Consider the following 15555-nt stretch of genomic DNA (forward strand, 5'->3'; position numbering starts at 1 on the left):
TAATAAACCTATTATTATGTAAATTATAATCGGATTTTTCGAAACTCTTCATGCAGATGATTTGAGCGTTTGCAACATAACGACCTATAAGTTCTTGCAAGAATGCTACAGTTGAACCTATCTAAAGTTTCTAAAAATAATTTATCGAATTTCATATAAATACGTGGTCAATTGTATCGTGCAAAAATAAAGCGCTCACGTACACTCCCTCACACATTTGCACATTTCATGATAATTTCAGTACCTAATCATATCTGATAATCTCAATTATTTATCGCACAATCAAATTGCTCATAGGTTTAATACCATTCGATGATACATATCCGTATTATAATTATAAGATATATGGATAAAAAGTGACTGATAGCCATGTTTATTTCTAGCTTAAATGTATGTCAGATAGCCAACTGCAAAATATGCCCAGTTTCTTACAGCTTCCGCCCTGGACAAAAGTAGCTCTTGAAAGAAATTGCAATATTACTTAGGTACACCACATAATTAATATGCAGAATAATGTTAATCATCAAGATTAAACTATCTCATAAATTAATCAAGAATTTGAAACAAACAAAAGGCGGAGACCAAAGTACGACGATAACATTTCAGGCTTTATAAATGAAATACGGAGTAAAATTTAACACTCTCTTCAGACTTTTCTAAAGATGCATATAGTATCGCTATGGTCTTAGACAAATAAAAGAAAAACCGACCAAGTGCGAGTCGGACTCGCTCACGAAGGGTTCGGTGCCATTATTTATAAAATAAGCAAAAAATCACGTTTGTTGTATGGAAGCCCCCCAAAATATTTATTTTATTCTAGTTTTCAGTATTTGTAACAACAAATACTGAAACTTATACTTCGTATTCTATCGTTTGTATTTCTTCGTAGAATACCGCTATAACAATAGCCGCAACAGAAAAACATCATATGTGAAAATTTCAACTCTCTGTCACGGTTCATGAGATACAGCCTGGTGACAGACGGACGGACGGACGGACAGACGGACAGAGGAGCGAAAACAATAGGGTCCCGTTTTACCCTTTGGGTACGGAACCCTAAAGACCTACAATTTGACCCGGTACAATAAGATTCTTCGACATTGATCTACAGCTCACTATGTCAAATAGGTACCAAGTGAGAATATAATTGTCCCTTTATGTACTGACTGTCTTCAGTAACAATCACCATTGTCGATTAGACAATATTGTTACAATAAAATTCCTGAACGATGACTTGTTGCTAACTAGAAGAATTTGAGTTCGTGTTAAACGCGCAATTGATAATACATTAAAAATTCAACATAAAATGTAATACTTATTATCAATAGTAAGTATAGGTACTACGTGTTTCATAATCAAACCTTTGTCTTCTTTGTACCTAACAGTTAGAACAAGAATAATTTGTTCATGCAGTCACCGCTATTCGCGGTTGACACTGTTCTCTAATACAATGTAAACAAGTCATGTGAAATTGTGTGCTTGGTAAACATTGTGGGTACAGTTATCTAAGATGGTGTTGGGCGTAGGGAAGCCGGCGTCGGCTTTGGTGCCCCACTTTCCTGTCACTAGACCGTCGAGATCTCCGGATGTTGAAAGCTGTGTCGAAAGTTGGCTGCGTTCGTCGCCAATAGAACACCAGTAGCAGCCTTAATTTGCAAACTAGTCATGAGTCAAGCTAATCGTGGACAAAGAAAATACTCAGTTTATTAATAAGTAGTTTTATTTTGTATGTATTGTATGTATGTATTTTGTAATAAATGCACTACTTACGTAGGTAGGTATAGTGATGTAAAATGAAAAAAAAACGATTTGTTTTTTTCACTTTATTGAAAAAAAACATGAAAAAAAACTTTGCATCGTTGTTTTTTTTCTAAATTTGGTTTTTTTTCTAGCCTACTTTTTAGTTCAATTTTCAAAATTTCCCTTTCGTTGAGTTAATATCAATGAATGTTGCCAATATTTTCATGAAATTTGGTTCTGTTTTATCAGAAAAGTACCGTAGATTCAAGAATAAACCTAAGACTCTATTATGTTACCTTAAGTATTAATCTTTAACGGTAAATGCCCTAACAATTTTAGAGTTATTATACTCTTGAAAAAAACAAGGCCCAGAAAAAAAACAGTTTTTTTTCTGGTTTTTTTTCAAGGTTTTTTTTCACACTAGAAAAAAAACGGTTTTTTTGCAACACTAGGTAGGTACTGTAAGTTAAATATTACAGTACCTATTGTATTCATGTGATAATCTTTATTGTTAGACTTTTGTTTCACCACCCCAAATGGTAGTTTATTATATGGTTAATTTTTCGTTTTTTTTTACCTTATAAGTATTTCATATTTTTGAATTGGATTTTTATTCGGATTTTTATGGACCTTAATTACGTGAAATAAAGGAATACATTAAAAATATGCTTATCCGATGAAGACACCTTTTTAAAAAATATTGTAGGTATTTGTCCCTTTCGCTCTGTGCGAGATATTGTTTGTCATTTACGTAAGCATTGTTATTTTTTATTGGTAGCTACGATAAATAAAAAAAACCCCAAGCACGTATTCGATACAAGAATTATACTTACGATTAATTCGATAGAATAGCTGATTAATTGAACTTAGTACTTGCACTAGTGCAGGACAACCTGCGTCATTTTTTTTTTATTTTATTTTTATTTTATTTTTATTTTATTTATTATTTCAGAAATGTACAATTTTAAAATAAACATTTTCCCACAAAACCGGTTTAGCGGTTTGACTGTGGGTGATGAGCCGCATTGTCTTACATAAACTTATATATATAAACATTTATAATTTTTTAAACTACTAGAATATATAATGGTATTACGCTACTCAATTATTTTATGAAAGTACTTTTTCAACTTAACTTTAAAGAGTTTTCTATTATTTTCTTGTCTGATGTCTGCCGGTAAACTGTTGAGCACATATGGTACACGCTTCTTTAAAGTTCTATCACCAAAATAATTATGAACCCTTGGAACATTATATTTACCGGCAGGCATAGACCTTGTATTGTATGTATTTGATACAATAGATAAGTCATGCTCTTTCCTGCCGTGCTGATTTATGGCTAAGAGATATCTATGTTTTAAATGAACCGGTAAGATGTTACATATTTTAAATAACTTCCTGTAATCACCTTTGCAATTTAATTTGGTCTTTTTTGTAACTAGTAACTTGAGAAATCTTATTTGTAATGACTCTATTTTATTAATGTAAGTTTTAAAGGTTAGGCCATAGCTGTCAAGAGCATAACTTATTATAAATAATACCTACCTACAGTACTAAATATATATTACGACGTTGCTACATTTCGTACACATGGAAGATCGTATATTATACAATTCATGACAGTTTGAAATCTAGTGATTGCGAACGTGGACGTGATTTTAGTTATGCCACCCTTTAAATTGTTGTTAATTATATGGTTTAATTTTTGTTTCTATAGTTTTGCTAGGTACGTTCTTTTGAAATAAGTTATATTTGCATTTACTCTTCAAATAATCGAATAAATCTTAAATGCATCGTTTTCAAAGATGCGCAAGGTCTACGCAGACACTACGCAGCTACGACACCCAATAATGTAGCTACTACGCAGAGACTACGCAGCTACGACGCAGTGTCTACGCAGTTACGGAGTCTACGAGGCTACTACGCATATTCTACGCGGCAATACGCAGCGATTACGTGCATTCCTAATTCATCTATGACTACCTACTCCATACCTAAACACAGCTGCCATGGTATGCCTAAAAAAGTCAACGTCTAATAAAATCAAATCCTCTGAATATTGGAGAAACATTTATGAATTAGATTAAGTTTTCCTGTTTGCCAAATCCGTTCAATCTGTTTATTTATTCGGATGGTAATCTTATTTAAGCTGTTAAAAGACACTGCAAGAGCTGGTGACTGCAAGTTAGTAATAAGTTTATTATTTATACAAGTGTCTCTATTATGTATGAAATTGCAAATGTAATATTCAATAGAAATTAAATAAATAACAGTCACACCAGTGTGACTTATTCACAAATACAAATTCAATGAAACTTGTTCGCTAACACAGCGCTGTGGCGCGACGTTCGTGCCAGGCACGACGCAAGCGCATACCGCCGAATAAAAACTATATACAATCGCTGGACGTTACGAACCAAGCTTAAGATTACAAGGGGAATAAAGCCTTTGTACGCATGGGAACTGCAACTATTAAAATTCCAAATAAGTTACAGAACTTGATAAGAGTTTATTATTTTCGGATTCTACAGAAAAAAACAAAGGAACTTATTACCTCATTAGTGAAGGCCGCAAACGAGCAGATTTGCTATTTTCTTATTTTTATGAGTTTTTTTACAATTTATCCCAAAGCCTTATTTTTATTCTTTTCAGAAACACAGCGTTATATATTTGTTTACAAAAACAATGTGTCGTTCTATGTTTCAATGTCCTCTACTGATTCTTTTCTGCAAAACCTCTACCTCTTTTTTAATTAAAAACCTATTAATATTTATTATTCAGTCTAACAAACGTATGGTTCATCAATATTTAATAAGAGATAAGATGTAAGTGTGGCCTTTCACTAATCCTTTATTGTTATAGATTTTGACTTACCCTTATCAAAAATTTAGGTTAAGTCCCGGCGACCTAGAATTTTTTAGATAACAGGAAAGTACTCGTAGAAATGCAACTTAAATAAGGAAAAATATCAGAATTATCCTTAAATGGTAGAAATCTTTTAAATATGCTTATTAGTCTAGAGTTGATCTAGAGTCTAACCAAGGGGTATTGGGTTGCCCGGGTAACTGGGTTGAGGGGGTCAGATACAGTCAGGCTGGGGAGGCAGTCGCTCCTTGTAAAGCACTGGTACTCAGCTACGTCCGGTTAGACTGGAAGTCGACCCCAACATAGTTTGGGAAAAAGGCTCGGAGGAAGAAGAAGTCTAGAGTTGATCATTCACAAACGCACAGACACAACGAAGATCGTCATAAAGTGAGATAAAAAAACTATTATCTCGTATTGTCTTCACTTCAGTTTCTTTTTCTTGCCTTCAATGTTTTCAACTCTTCAAGGAGTGGAGAAGAATGCCGCTCAGACTTAATTCATTGAACAAATCTTGAAATAAGAAAAATAAAGATGTGTTCTTCATTGATCGGTAAATAAAGTCAAGGTTCGGAACGAACTCGGAAAATGTCAATGTCTTGTCCTTGTATGTTTATGTGTCTTTTATGAACAACTCGCCTGATTGTTTGCACTATTGTTTAGAGACTCACTATTGATACACACTTGTTAAATAATTTGCCATCACTGAAGTTTGCTATTTTGCTAAATGTGCCTTCCTTGATTTCTATTCCTATATAATACGATATACTTCTATAGCTGTGCGCTCACAATAATAACTATGAAAATCTGTCTGGCAATATCATTACATAATGAATATTAAACCTACTGGCTACAAATGAGACAAACAATAGCATATACCTAATAAAACAACGATTGTTATACTATAAAAATAAATCTGATAAATGTTTTATTCCACATTAAATTATACAATGTTGGTACTATAAAACTTTTATAACAAAGATTAATATTTTTAAAAGTCATATAAAAGCACATCAAAGGTTAACATAAAAATAATGACTATTTTATTTATTTTATAGTTAATTAAAAATGCATAAAATCATTAAAATTGGAATGAAGTATTACTCGATTTGGTAGGGCGTAACCTATACATATTCGTTCGTTGTACGTGCCTCGTGATGCCAGATATGTTCAACTCGATTATACAATACATTAAAATCGATTATCCTACATATCTAAAATTAATTTATTATCTGCAAATATTGTTCTCTATGAAACAATTATTGAAAAGAAATTTCTTGCGGATATAGTCGTATTACATATTAGTAAGTAGAACACAGTACATGTCTAGACGTCAGTAGGCCCAGCACGAATATTCGTGGGTTTGTCTGTTCACCGGTATCCCTTGTGGTACTTGTATGACAGATACGCATCTACGCCGTGAAGGATCCCCACAACTACGCCGATATACTGAAAACAATAACAACAATTAGGTAACCCACAATTATCATGTCTTTAATTTCAGAGAACAATAAAACACTAAAGATAATTACTTCGTTTATCTTCGTTACAATCAAAGCTGTAAAGACAGACTGCACCAAAACTTATTGTTTTATCAGAGTTGTTTCTAATTTGAGTAGGTACTTGTAAATGCGAAAGTGAATTTATTTGTCCCACTTTCATCGGCTTGTCAGTCAACTTATCGCGGTGTTCCGCTTAGTTATTTCATGCGTCATCAAATGTGCGTGCAGAATTAATCAGGATGCCTTTTGGGCTAATGCTAAAATGTAATTTCCTTTAGATCAATGAAGCTAAATCAATCTACAACTAAAGCTTTATAACTCGAACAGAACAGATAATGCAATCCAAAATATATTTGGTTTCTTGAACCATAGTACCACTATAGAACACAGCGCCTAGTTGAATCATTGACGCATAAAAAAGCAATTCGTTCAACCAATTAGCTGCCATTGGTCATGCATTAAGTTGTTATTTTTATGGCTATAGGTATTTTTTTTTCTATAAAAAATAAAATAAATAAATTACAAACTTATGGAACGAAAACTAAACCCTACATATGCAAGTTTATTCCAGAGTACAGTTAGAAAACAGTGACGACTGATCCTTGAGTGAGACTTACATAGACAGCTGTCATGGCCGGGTACGCGGCATACATGTTAACTAGCATATACTGCGGGTACAAGTAGATGTTCACCGCGACGCCCATGTACGAAGACGCCGACAAGTATAGGAAGCACGCCACCGCGTTGAACAGGCATTCCTGAAATACATATAAATGTGTAGTTTTACTAATGCCTCTAAGAAAAGAAAATACTAATTAAGTATATTATACGGACACATGTAATTTAAAAGTTTCGTCTAAGTCTATTGCCTTACTGAAAACAAAAATTTGTCCCACGTCCGATAAATTATAAGTTTGAATGGGTACTCTCAAAATCTTCATGAATATTGTCTTTGTCTGTAGGTACGCAGTGTGCAGGATTAGATAAACTAACGGCAAAGCGTGTTAACACAACTTATTGCAATACTCAACTATGCAGGAGCTGCTCACTTATAGGTACCTATAGGCGAAGTTGCAGTAATTGCGCTAAGAATTTATACCTACACAAGTCGATAACATTAAATATGTATGTATATCATCAAAAATATTTTTACTTACGAAGATAGACTGTCGAATAAGCTGCTGTGTGTTTGAGGAGAGCACGTAGCAAGCGATGAGGAGTGCGGTAGTGAGAAGACAGGCGGAGGCCGTCGTCAGGAACCCATGGAACGCAGAGCCCATGGTACCAGCCGCGGACATTCCATACTTCACCAGTAGGCTCTGGCATAGCCCACCTAACATCTGCGGAGAGAAATGAAAACTTTATTTATGCTGCGAACTAGCTAAGTATCACATAAAGAAATGTAAGTTTTATATTTCCGTGCAGTTTCATAGTAGCTTTAATCCAATTTTTTTTTTCAATTTGGCCCAAAATATTTGTCAAGTAATTAGAACGATCTGGCAAATTGCACCATTTTGATGCATTGCGTTCGAATGCAGCTAAGATTATTTTATCTTATGTTTAAACACATGTTGTAATTATGGTCAGTTTAGATGTTTATTTACCTAGTTAGTGCTATATAAGCTAATAGCAAAATACGCAAATGATCTGTAATGATGAGTCAGTGTTACTCATTAAACAAAAATGTGACGAAATTGATTAACAGATGAACTAATTATGAAAGCAATACGCTGACACATTTTTATCAAACGAATATTACAGCACCTTTCACAATTTCATGAAAAATTTATGAATAAGAAATAATGCTTACAGCTTCGGCTAGCTTAATGATCCCATGGTGGCTGGTCAGATATCCAAGGTTCAGACATTCGCAGCATCGGCAGCAGCAGCACTTGATGCCCTTGGAACCGCCTCCTCCCGGTGGTACTCGCACTATCGTTGGTCCACGAGTCATTTTAACTTACTAAAAGCTCACTTAACTTCACTGAACACAACGGATGAACATCGATCAGACACGTTTACAGCACTACTGGATCTTTACACAGGAAATTCCGTTCCGGGAGAGTTCCATCCTCTTACACGGTCAGAATTACTCATAACAACATTATATTTAGAAGACCAAATAGTTTTTAGGTGTTTCGGGAGCGCGTTCATCGAACTCTGACCTACACAATGGATTTAAGAATAGATACAGCCAATACTCAATTCACTCGCTGAAGTATTTTTTCAGATATACATAAAAACAGTCTGGTGATAATTTAAACAAAGATATGTCTGGAGCGGCACAAAGTTGGAATAATTTTGAATGTGTCGCGTGCGCCCGCGCAGCGTGTGCCGTTAATTATAAAAATAGAGCGACGCACTCGCGACGGGAGGGTTGATTTCTATTTCTGGATAATACGCATTGACCGTATTTATTGTTTTGATTTGTACGGAAATCCTAACGAAGCTGTGAACATGTGTATGTCAATTAGTTATCGTCAATTTAAATAAATAATAAGTAAGTGTAATAACTGTGATGAATCATTGGGTATCTACTTGTCGATATCCTTCGGTCTATAGAACTTAATCGGTTGTGTCTTCCCGATAAACCCTTTGTGACAGGACCTCGGGAAATGACTGCCAGCAAACCTGACCATATTGTAATTTTACTATGCGAAAGTGGCCGGGGTTAGTGTTCGGTTCCAAGTAAGTATAGCTGCAAAGGATTATTATGTATGATTGACTATTAGGTAGGATACATAAATCACAGACACATAGGACAGTTGAAATCTAGAATTTGATATCACTCAGATAGAAGACATTCTGCTCCGTTCCCATATCAAATTGCGATTCGATAAGGGTAGGAGGATGATGAATGGAATACGAATAGTCTAACTTAGTTTTAATATGATCAGTTTTATTGCCATGTGTTGGACATTTTATCAGTGATCCAATAACTAACTAGCTTCCGCAGCAATTTCACCCGAGTCTCTTGGGAACAACTTCGCGCACCCGGTAAGATTCCCAGATAAATGAGTTATCTATCACCGAAATTTTCAAATACGACCAGTCCTGAGATTAATACGCTTAAGCAAGTAAATAAACAAACTATTCAACCTTGTCTATACCGTATGATATAGATAGATTTCTGTGTACAGTATTGCGAAATTGGAACTTGTCGCTTCTGGGTACTGGCCTACTAATCTGCTGCCAATGAATCTAAAGAGTGCAGATGCCTTGGATAATGTGTATTTAAATAATTAACACGGTTAAATATTTCTTGTCGTAACAGCCAAGGGCTATTTGAAGACTTGCCGACTGGGTAGGGTCAAGTCTTTTTTGAAAGTTATGAGATAAAATATGATCATGATTAAAGGAAGAAGGAAGAAAAGTTTCTTCTTCTCCAAGCATTTGGCTGGCTGATGATCTTTTCTTAACGGGACGATTTGCTTGCTATCTGTATACGGATAAAGCGTTAATTTATGGTGCAAAATGGAGGAAAAGTAAGGCACATTTTTAAATAAAATATCGGAATATACAGAAAGTACAAACATTTATTTTTCTTTTGTAGCACAAGTTTCTTTTTTCTCTCCTGTGTATTTTCTTAAATAATTTTAATTGTTACGTGAAATCACTGAACCCAAATCAGATCTAGTCAAATAGGCAGAAAAACCCGTGTTCTATTTTTTAATATTTTGTGAAATAATCTTTTTTTTAAATTATATTTCTTAAACATACCCTATGGTATAAAATATCTGTTATATAGTACAATATCTTTTGTCACAAAAATAATATCATTGAAGATAGTGATTTGGCGGCGTCACGGAATTTTCTTATATTTCTTAAACTTATTAATTATAATTTAAATATGCACCTTTTCTTACAATATAATCCAAGGGTTCTTAGCTAAAACACTTATGTACTCGTAATACAAAATCAAGCAAAAGCACAATAGACTGTTTTTTAATAATCACATCCTTAATTAAAAATATATGAACAGCCATAGTGAGCTCACTTTGTACCTATCTTACAAACATGGCATAAAAGCATTCTTATCATTAGAATCTTAGACTAGAGATGTAGGCTAATAAAGGAATTATTCCTGTATAAAAGGAAAAAAAATGTGTCCAATATTGTGGCATTTATTGAGTCTACATTAAATAGTTACACATATAAAATACCTAAATGGCATCTATATATCAGACTAGCATTAACTTTGTCTCAAAAATAGTAAGGCCCATTGCAAATTCGCCGACAGCATAAACGTCCGTTTTTCTTAAACTAATGAAAATCTTACTTCGACCGACAAAATTCATGATAAGTTGTTTAAAGAAAACTGAAGTTTAAGATGTCGGTGCACTTGGGCCTGGTCATGAAACATTTCCACAAATGCTCGAACACTTTTCCTATGACATACTACGGTTAAAATATGAGAACAAAATCTGATTGCTACTTAAAAATAAAGTTATAGCGCAGTTGAAAAAACTACAGGTAAGGAAGAATATTCGTATTATCAGTCACTTTTACATCTCTGCTTTTAATATTGACCCTGCAAGAAAATCCACATTGGGAAAAAAACATTTTTGAAAATGATTTTCACTTTTGAGAATCGTAAATTTTTCAAAAAGCTTCCAAACAGTGAGTTAAAATCCTACACTTAATATACGTATATAGTTATACAAATTCATGTTGGTACATAATATAAAAATATGATTTTCTTAGTGTTAAGCGTTTCATATAAAATTTACTTACTTTGTGCTGAAATCTAGAATCCAACACTTTCAGATTTGTATTTGATACAATTATCGTAAGTTTTAGCAGATTCGATAGCCTTCTTCCAAACTTTAATTCAAGTCTGAAATGAATATATTTGCGCAATGCGAGTATAAAATTAAGTAATAAATTACTATGAAGTAGTGTACAGTTATTCTTTTGAAGTTTTAACATAATTTAAATGCCTCTGTATTGGCGATTTGCCAAAAACGTACTGAGCAAGTAAAGGGCCGCCATCACGAGACCCATAATCTGGAACAAAGAGAAAGTTAAATATAAGCTTGTATCGTTAACACAGGCTTATCTATACTAATATTAAAATCTATACTAATATTATAAAGCTGAAGAGTTTATTTGTTTGTTTGAACGCGCTAATCTCAGGAACTACTGGTCCGATTTGAAAAGTTAGATAGTTAGAGAGATTTCAGTGTTAGATAGCCCATTTATCGAGGAAGGCTATATGCTACTTTTTATCCCGGTACGGGAAGTAGTTCCCACGGGATGCGGGTGAAACCGCTGGCAGAAGCTAGTAAAATTATAAGCTTAGATACCCAATAGTGAAAGAATTTTTCAAATCGGTTCAATAGTTTCGGACCCTTTAGGGTACAAAAATGTTTCCCCTTTATTATATATGTAACATGTGTGTATATGGACATGTAGTTACATGTAACTATAGTTAATGCAGAATATATGTAATGCCATTTCAAATCAATGAAAAACTTACCGCTGCGGCTAAATAAGGTTCATAATCTCTTCTATATTGATCTTTCAGATGATTGACTTCTATCATAAGTGTGATACCAGCGCTCAAGTACAATATAAACGCCACGCCGTGATATATCACCTCCTGGAGAACCGAAAAGATATAATATGAAAATACACATAAAACTGTACTAATTTTCTTTCAAATTGAACTTTGCAACGAACATATTCAGGTAAGAACGAAGAAATATAGCATCAGTATTTCGCAAACAATCATATTTTTTTCGATCTTGTACTTACATAAATAGTTTTCGATATAATAGAAGCTGTAGACAGGGAGACGATACAGGCTGTTATCAGACAGAACGTGCCCATTAGACAGGCGACTGCGACGATCAGGTAGAATAGTTCTGCCTTCCCACTGATGCCGGAGTAGCCTCTATAGTACCCATGATCCATGTAGTATCCCACCACGCCCACGCAAGCCGCACCCAGTAACTGAAAACCATAAGGAGTTCTCTTTAAGAATATATAAAATTAGTTGGTACAGACTGATATGCATTCTGATTCAGAGAAGATACATACGTAATTATGGCTTGAATATCAATAAAGCTCCATACGGTGATAAATTAATAGAATTTATGACAATTAGCTAATTGAGGAAAGACATGTCATAGAAAAACAAGTATAATTATGGTATTCGCGTAAATGATTTTCGTCGTATTCAAACACTAGGGTGAACCTTCATGGCTATTAACAAGCAACGGTAGAATTTAAACCAATAACACATTTGAAACATTTGCAGGCAATTGTTTTCACAAGGTTTTCCTTATTCCACCGGATTTTATCAAAAAGGTCGTACCCGAAACTTGACATGAAAATACAAGTACCTAAGTACATACAAAGGTATATACGTGTAAGTGCGTTTTGACGCACTTTCGCGATGCAAATCATCGAGCGTTTGTTTATTCTTGTTACTCCGAGAATAACCCGCACGGATGAAGTCATGGCTACCTCGTAAAACGCGAGGTCGGAGAAAGATTAGCTATACCTTTAAAATTGGAATTATTTTATTGCTATTTTAAAGTATAGTTTTATCGCCACGATTGATCACACCTATAGATGTGATATCTTTGATTACATCATTTCCTTTAATCGTAGGTTGAACATATCTTTTCATTTTTTCCAATCCGAATGAATGACCCTCGTCAAAGTTTATGGATATAAGAAGAAACTCAACGTTCCAGCCTTCAATTAATTCGTTACAATAAAAGTGACGATTGGTCTAAATGCAGTAACGATAGTTAATTGCTGAGTGCTGGAGTGCATACAAGACTGACTCACGCCACAAAGATAGATCGCTAAATTCATATACCAACATGAAGTTATGTATTTGGACACGAGACAATTCAATAACCGTGATGACGCCATACATGATATCATACTTGTACTCTTCAAAGAAACTTGGACGGAAAACGAAACTAACAAAATAAGCAAACTGAATCACATTAACATTTAACCGGGGACATTGTAGAATCCAATTATTTTGCAAAGTTCGCTACTAACAAATGACAATGATACATTATTGTAATGTCATCAACATTTATTTATGGAAATTGAAATAAATGCATTTGTTGCATAAATAGCGTCATTTGTATTTTGAAGCTTACTAAACTTTAAGAACCCACATTCCGTAATTTAGTTATTATTTGGATGTTTACTGAATCTCATATTTCCATTTGAACTGTAAATATCTAGTTTTACGTATAATTCAGCGTAGAACTTTTATTTATGTGATAATTCAAGGAGCGTCTTGTTTTGATTCGGGTTGCTCAACCACGATATTTACGTAACAGAAACTAGGTTACTCTCCGGATCAAAATATCTGGAGTAGGCAGGAAATATTGTTGATCATTCATACTGCTCACTCACTCACTTTACAAGTTGTTCACAATGCTATTAATACATTGTTATCATTATTCAATAACTAGTATAATAATATTTAACTGCAGTACGTCCGTTTTTAAGTGGGACTATTTCATAACAAGCTATAATCAAAGCTTTTCACTCATAAAACTCAATCATGTATTTATTGTAACATAAAGCTGATATTTTGCTAACAATTGTAACTACTTATATGTTTTCTCATAAATGTACCTGTTGTTAAATGTATATAGTTACAACCTACGAAGGTACTAACTAACACTGTGTAATAACACTTTTAAAAGTTTTGTATAAGGCAGAGATACGGTCTATATTTTCGTCAATTTGCAATGTACGAGTATGATAAACATAATCAAACTTATTTCATATCTATGTAATAGAGTACCTATCTACTCTTTGGTATGTCCTTAGTTAATGTATAGTTAGATACTCACCAACTGGGCCAGTTTCAGAAGACCAGGTGTGGTGCCTAGGTAACTGCTGTTTATGTACACAGGAGTACCAGACGTGGCCACGGTGGTCCGGGTGATGGTCAGCGAGTGAGACATCTTGGTTCACTGAAAAATACATTAAATACATATGTTAATAATTACTATAAAGAACAATGGAATTAAACTGCATTCAGTTATACTGGAAACCAGTCACACAGCTGGGAAAAGTAAAGATAAAGATACTTTATTTTGTAAAAACATGGTACAAAACGTAGTGTCAACTCATATTTTGCCTTACGTACAAAATCTTAAATTCTAAAGTCTAGTCTTTAAAGTTTTTAATGTTGAGTTGAAACTAAATGACATAAGCGCCGCAAGTATGTCAGGGTTGCGTGGTTAAATTCCTGTGACAGAAATGCAACAGGTTTTCCTTAAATTAGTTAAACACAAAAACAATTAATGTTGATTGAATAGAATGACTCACGTTTATGGTCGAAATTGTTTTACGACATTTAATTAATGATGAAATACCACCAATATTAGTTTAAGTTTTGAGCATGCAGTCCAGTCATGACAAAACTTATATCATCTCCCAATAAGGGTCGGTTAGGTCAACGTGTTGGCGTGTGACGCGCGGTTTGTATGCCGAGGCCAGCGGCTCTCTCAAACAATACCACCTCACATCTGTAAATCTTGCTAAAGTACATATTTCTACATAGTCTTTAAATGAAGAACAATGTTGAATAGTACTCCAACTCATTGAGAAAAAAATTATCATTAACACAATAATATAATGCTTGCAATTGCAGCCGGCAGTCTGCCTAAGAAATGAGCTCACAGCTGTTTTCATTTTCATGGTTAATGTCATAAAAGTGACATAAAATTGTGCCAAGAACCACTTAAAACTATTTAATTTTATGAGAAACGTATTTTAAATTGTTCAATGATTTCTTGAATAAAGTTTCCCAGTACCCTACCTTAGTAAAACTTCAATAACATTCCGAGTAATATCGCCTAGATGCCATAACATCGTCTAGATAGCTGTGTAGAGTGTAACTACTTATAAAAACTCTACAAAATCTAAACAAACTCTTTATAAACACTTATGTAAACATTCAAAGTATTCTAAAATTAAATTAAATAAAAAAATAACATAAAGAACCAGAAAAAGTAATTGTTCTTTGTTCAAAAAAATCATAAGGTACTTACGGTGTTTACAGTAGCCGGGAAATGTGTGTGAAACAAGTGAAAAGCGCACGTATGCACGAGCGCGCTATGACAGAGCGACTGGATCACCACACGACGGTGACTCACCGGCTCACCGGCCAGTATCGACATTGCGCACACGAAATACACCAGACGAACTCTCTGCGCACCAAGGATGTCAGTAGACAAGGCCTGGAAGCTATCAATGCGCCAGGAAACAGCCAAACTTACTCGAAAACAAAGGAAGCTATAAATATGTAAATAACTTTCAAATACGACCGCTTTTTTCGTTGATACGTGATCATACTCTTCAAATAGAAAATATGAGGCTGAAATAGCAAGTCCCAAGGTGAAGGTCATTTTCTGAAGCAGTGACTCATTCATGGAGGATATTACAAGATAACCCGCGTTTC

The 15555-nt window shown here is 34.2% G+C and overlaps 2 protein-coding genes across 2 annotated transcripts; both read right to left on the reverse strand.

Moving 5' to 3' along the window:
- Positions 1-5693: 5693 nt before the first annotated feature.
- Sing (singles bar) lies at positions 5694-8400 on the reverse strand. The gene is made up of 4 exons (XM_021325625.3): positions 7915-8400; positions 7262-7444; positions 6722-6862; positions 5694-6051 (listed from the first exon to the last, which is right to left on the reverse strand). The coding sequence occupies exons 1-4, from the start codon at positions 8056-8058 to the stop codon at positions 5974-5976; spliced, it is 546 nt and encodes a 181-aa protein (XP_021181300.1). The 5' UTR covers positions 8059-8400; the 3' UTR covers positions 5694-5973.
- A 2605-nt stretch (positions 8401-11005) lies between these two features.
- On the reverse strand, positions 11006-15286 carry LOC110370002 (uncharacterized). The gene is made up of 5 exons (XM_064036354.1): positions 15146-15286; positions 13940-14062; positions 11862-12059; positions 11584-11706; positions 11006-11111 (listed from the first exon to the last, which is right to left on the reverse strand). Exons 2-5 carry the CDS (start codon positions 14051-14053, stop codon positions 11037-11039), a joined length of 510 nt encoding a protein of 169 aa, XP_063892424.1. The 5' UTR covers positions 14054-14062; positions 15146-15286; the 3' UTR covers positions 11006-11036.
- Positions 15287-15555: the final 269 nt, after the last annotated feature.

This window comes from Helicoverpa armigera, chromosome 9 (assembly GCF_030705265.1).
Source record: "Helicoverpa armigera isolate CAAS_96S chromosome 9, ASM3070526v1, whole genome shotgun sequence".
Classification (NCBI taxonomy): Eukaryota; Metazoa; Arthropoda; class Insecta; order Lepidoptera; family Noctuidae; genus Helicoverpa; species Helicoverpa armigera.

Bases quoted from the DNA above. Each gene is read 5' to 3' on its own strand.
- LOC110370002 (XM_064036354.1), bottom strand. From the start codon at position 14,053: ATGTCTCACTCGCTGACCATCACCCGGACCACCGTGGCCACGTCTGGT. The intron at 11,707-11,861 runs GTAAGTACAAGA...TCGGTTCTCCAG, and splicing joins TTATATCGAAAACTATTTAT to GAGGTGATATATCACGGCGT. The intron at 11,112-11,583 runs GTAAGTTTTTCA...TCTTTGTTCCAG, and splicing joins AACCTTATTTAGCCGCAGCG to ATTATGGGTCTCGTGATGGC.
- Sing (XM_021325625.3), bottom strand. From the start codon at position 8,058: ATGACTCGTGGACCAACGATAGTGCGAGTACCACCGGGAGGAGGCGGT. The intron at 7,445-7,914 runs GTAAGCATTATT...TTCTCTCCGCAG, and splicing joins TCATTAAGCTAGCCGAAGCT to ATGTTAGGTGGGCTATGCCA. The intron at 6,863-7,261 runs GTAAGTAAAAAT...TATGTATTTCAG, and splicing joins TTATTCGACAGTCTATCTTC to GAATGCCTGTTCAACGCGGT.